Genomic DNA, 4957 nt, shown 5'->3' with positions numbered 1-4957 from the left:
TTTCTCAGGACGAGCCTTGGCAGTCTCAGTATACACCTGAACATCAGCAGGAGAGGACTCTTTGAGGGAATGTTACAATATCATGTTGTTTGTGTTGTAATTTGTCAATGAATAGCAACGTTTGGATTATTGTGTACTCCTTAGTAGATACATAGAATATACACTACATAGTTTTATGTATGCAAAAAGTAAACAAGTATCACATAAATGCAGTGGAGTAGAAGTACAAAGTGTGAGAAACAGAAAAGCAGACAGAGAGGGGGGGAGGCTCGGATTTATTTTTGGTCTTGTCAAATCAGAGAATGAGCCCTTGTTTTGGGCGCCGGCTGTGACTCAGAGGGAATAACAGAAAATGAATAATCATCTCTCTCCATTAGAGAAACTGGAATTACAAAAAGAGAAATCATTTCATCTTATTCTTATGTCCGCTGCTCGGAAAGATAATCATGGCTTGTAAAACTCAAGATATGCATGAAAACTTGTGTAAGCCTTCTATGCTTTGTTTTGTAGCTCCTGCAGTCAAATATCTTCTCGTTCTGACATTTTGATAAAAATAACGAAATAAAAGGTCCTGTGTGGCTCCTCTGCTCACACATTGAACTTGTGACTGAAGTGTGTGACTTGTTAGGTCGATGTGATGCCCGCTGGCACACACAGATGACTGAGAAAATGTTTTTAAACCGTTAGTTTTAAACACAATTTGAACTATTTAAAATCCCCAAAAGTCTGCAAACATGTGAAGTGTTTGGCACATGTTCTGGAGAGGTTGATTTATAATTAAACCATAAAATAAACAAGTAAACAGGCAACACAATGTGTATTAAAGGAGCTGCACGATACTTTTTTCTGCTTGCCTAATCAGCTTGTTTTAAATATATTTAATTCTTAGTTGAATGCTGTGATTGTTGATTGAGTTTCTTTATTATTATTATTTCTTTCTTTTCTTTCTCTGGAATTTGCTCTAATCATCACACGGAGCATAAAGTATTCTTACGCTCGTTAAGCTGATTATCTCTCCGTGTTTCTCAGGATTGTAGAAAATGCCACATGTCGTGAATGTTTGCATTGTTTGTCAGTATTGTCGAGTTTTCCCTTTTGATTTTAACTAGCATTTCTCTGTTTGTTTCATAATTATAGAGAGGTCACTCCGTATAACTGCATAACAACCTCTCTCTGCTATACTAGATCTAATTTAAACGTGTATTTACATTTTTTTTGTGAATGATGAACCAAATTATCAATACACTGGGATTTGATTTTTATTCTAAAAAACACTGTTTTTTAGGTAATAAGTTAATTTAATTAGTTTCTGTACAGGAAGTTTATTTGTAGTTTTTGCTTGTACTCCAGAGAAAAAAAAGTCAACATTTTTAGAAAAAAAAGTCAGGATTTTCTTAAACTATTCAAAGTCAGAATCTGGAGAAAAAAATGTTTTGAGAACAAAAATTATAATTAAGAGAAAAAAGTCAGAATTTTCAGAACAAATATTTTTGTGAGAAAATCTGAATAAAGTCAGAATAAAATAAATATATATTTTTGAGAAACATTTTTGGAATTCTGAGACAAAAGTCATTTTTGAGAAAAACATAAGAAATCTCAGAAATAAAATGTTTTTAGGAAAAAATCTGAATCCTGGAGAAATTTGAGAAAAAAGTTTGGGGGAGAACATTTTTAGAATAAAACAAAAATAATAATTTCAAGGAAAAAAGTCAGATTTTGAGAAACAATTCAACATTTTGTGTGAGTGTGGCCCTAAACCTTTTTCGTATATTTAAACTATTTCCTAAAATAAGATTTTCCTTATTGCACTGCATCACCTTGATTACAGTATCTCATTGTTTACTGAAGAGTCAGAATTTTCAGGAAAAAAGTCAGAATTTTCAGGAAAAAAGTTTTTTGTGAGAAAATAAGTATTTTTAGGAAAAAAAATCAACATTTTCTGAAAATGTTTTGGGGGAGAAAAAAGTCAGAATAAAATAAATATATATTTTTGAGAAACATTTCGGAATTCTGAGTCAAAAGTCGTTTTTGAGAAAAACCTCAGAAGTCTCAGAAAAATAATATTTGTAAGAAAAAAATCTGAATCCTGGGAAAAGATAAATTTGAGAATAAAGTCACATCAGAATTTCCGTTAACATTTTTTGGGGAAAAATAATTCCGAATAAAACAAAAAATTATAATTTCAAGGAAAAAAAAGTCAGATTTTGAGAAACAATTTTAATTTTAATTTAAAAAGGCCGAATTTTGAGAAACAATTCAACATTTTGTGTGAGTGTGGCCCTAATCCTTTTTAGTATATTTAAACTATTTCCTACAGTAAAATGAGATGAACAATTATAATACATCACCTTGCTTACAGTATCTTTCAGTTTACCTGCTGACAAGCTACAGCACATTTCATTCAGCTGTCACTTCCATGCAAAGCCACTTACAAAACATCTTCAACACAAATTCAGGACAGCAAGTACATTCGCTTAAAATAAACCAAAACATTTCAAGTGCTTGTGTACGTCATTTTTTCAATTATTTTGTTTGCGTTGCCGTGGAAACAGATGGGTTTTCAGAAGTTGTGTTTACTCTCTGCCGTCCTGACATCAATCATTCATCTAGTTTTGTGCCTGTGATGTTTTCTTGCATCCTTTATTTCTTCAGAGGAAATTATGTAGAGAGTCAGGTTTTTTAATTACAGTTATTTCCTGTCTTTAATGTCTCTGAGTGTCTCTCAAAGTGCTGCACCTGTTGGATTTCTCTTTTTGGCACTTCAAGTATAGTACTAGAGTCGTCATTATTCAGTTTGTGAATGATGAGGTGTTTTTGTTCTGTCTTTCAGAATTAGTCACGGAACAGTCGTTGAAGAGCACCTGGGCCATCGTCATCGTGATGCTGGGAGTCGTTCTGTTCGACTTCGCCGCAGATTTCATCGACGGACCCATCAAAGCGTACCTGTTCGATGTGTGCTCTCATTCAGACAAAGAGAGAGGGCTTCACTACCACGCTCTACTCACAGGTGTGTAACACAGGCCCCAATTTAGGAAATGTTTGCGTTGCAGAAGCTTCCACACCACACTTCGCCAGACACAGTGACTTTCTTCTTGCCTCCAGGAAGTCTCAATTTGAGTGTGTTTTAATACTTTTATTAAGTATTGGAACACACTCTTTCCGCCCTTTGTTTTGGTTCTACATCCGTCAACTTCTCTGTTTTGGTTCACTCCTACAGCCCAATATCTTTTTACATCCGAATCAGGCAGATGTTTCCCAGCTGAAAAGCTCTAATATATGCAATATAAATATCATTACCATCATTACAAAACACTCGCTGCTATACAACATGTGCAATATTATTATTAATAATGTGCTATGATAACGTGCAATTACGTATCTGCCACTACGTTTTTGTTGCATTACTAAATACTGTTAATATTTACATTAATGATGTCACCGTCTATGTTTCCTGTACATATTTAATTGCTCTTTTCACGGCACTGTTAGTGTACAGTTTTATTATTATGCTGCTTTGTTTATTGTGTTTTTGTAACTCTTGCATAACTATTTCCTTCGGGATGAATAAAGTCTTGTCTTATCTTAAAAATACTTTTGGAAAATCCCAAAATTCAGACTTTTTCTGAAATTCTCAAAATGTAGACTTTTACCTGAAAAACTAATAATTGTTACTTTTGTTTTTTAAAAATCGGACTTTTTGGAAATCTCTTTCTGAATATCTAAAAAATATTTTTCTCAACATTTTTACTTTATTCTAAAAAGCTAATAATTCTGGCTTGTTTCTGAAAAACGAAAAATTCAGAGGTTTTTTTCAAATCCTCACTTTTTCCTTAAAAATCTGTCTTTTTTTCTTTAAATTCTGACTTTTTATCAAAATCTTAAAATCCTGACTTTTTATCAAAATGTTAACTTTTACCTGAAAAACTAATAATTGTTACTTTTTTCAAAAAAAATCGGACTTTTTGGAAATCTCTAAATTCTGACTTTTTCTGAATATCTAAAAAATATTGACTTTTTCTCAAAATGTTGGCTTTTTTCTGAAAAACTAATAATTCAGACTTTTTTTTTCAAATCCTCTCTTTTTCCTTAAAATTCAGACTTTTTTATTAAAATCTTAAAATGCTGACTTTTTATAAAAATCTCTAAATTCTGACTCTCTTATGTTTACTTTTGATTGAGCAGGGCATTGTACATAAGAGAAAGAAAACATCAGAAATAAACAATCCAAAATATTTCTGAAAAAAGACATAAAATAGTATTAACAAGTTAAAAAATATACATGTGAAAATACAAATGTACAGTAAAAAAACTATAAAGAAGGATATTATATATACTTTAATTGTGCAAGGAAATGATTATTAAATATTAAATTGAATATTAATGTAAAACAATGGGAGTTTAATTCCAGTTATCAAGAGAAGCTTTCGAGCAGAGTTCTCTTCCAGTCAGAGGAGTATTTTTGCACTTTAATGCTTTTTTAATGCTTATATCTGTCATAAATCTCCACTTTATGGCGTTTTCCAACGTGTGTTTTGCTGTGAATTCATCAGGACTTGTTGTTTGTTTGGTGACAGTTTGAGCAGGAGTAGTTATCAGAGATGTATGGCAGAGATTCTGAGTTTAATGGATGGTATTTATAGCGTGATATGGAGTGGGTGGAAGAGCCCTGAAGGAAGTGTGAATTGGATTTTATGGACGTTGTTGCCATCTGTGAAAGTTAAGTAAGACTCTGGATGACCTCTTTTTTCAAAATGTGATGAGACTTCGATAAGAACATTGATTTTAGGGAGACAGTTGGCATAGCTTAGCTTAGCATAAAGACTGGAAACAGGGGGAAACTGCTAGCCTAGCTCTGTCTTTGCTTAGTCTGTACAAGAGTATAAAATGACATGTTTTTAGTGGGCGTTAAGTGCCAGACTTTGTTTCACTCCTACATATCAGCTTCCTTTTACATCCA

General features: G+C 32.6%; 1 protein-coding gene across 1 annotated transcript in view; it reads left to right on the top strand.

Moving 5' to 3' along the window:
* LOC104958778 (membrane-associated transporter protein-like) overlaps positions 1 to 3007 on the top strand; it is a gene marked incomplete at its 3' end in the record, with an annotated part of 4300 nt that extends 1293 nt beyond the window's left edge. The window contains exon 2 of the mRNA XM_010786578.1: positions 2831 to 3007. Coding sequence (XP_010784880.1) covers positions 2831 to 3007 — 177 coding nt within the window. The remainder of the gene's footprint in view (positions 1 to 2830) is intronic.
* Positions 3008 to 4957: the final 1950 nt, after the last annotated feature.

Source organism: Notothenia coriiceps, unplaced genomic scaffold (assembly GCF_000735185.1).
Source record: "Notothenia coriiceps isolate Sejong01 unplaced genomic scaffold, NC01 NC01_scaffold00029350, whole genome shotgun sequence".
In the NCBI taxonomy this organism is placed as follows: Eukaryota; Metazoa; Chordata; class Actinopteri; order Perciformes; family Nototheniidae; genus Notothenia; species Notothenia coriiceps.
The sequence above is the reverse complement of the archived record's forward strand: the minus strand, read 5'-3'. Positions and strand labels throughout refer to the sequence as shown.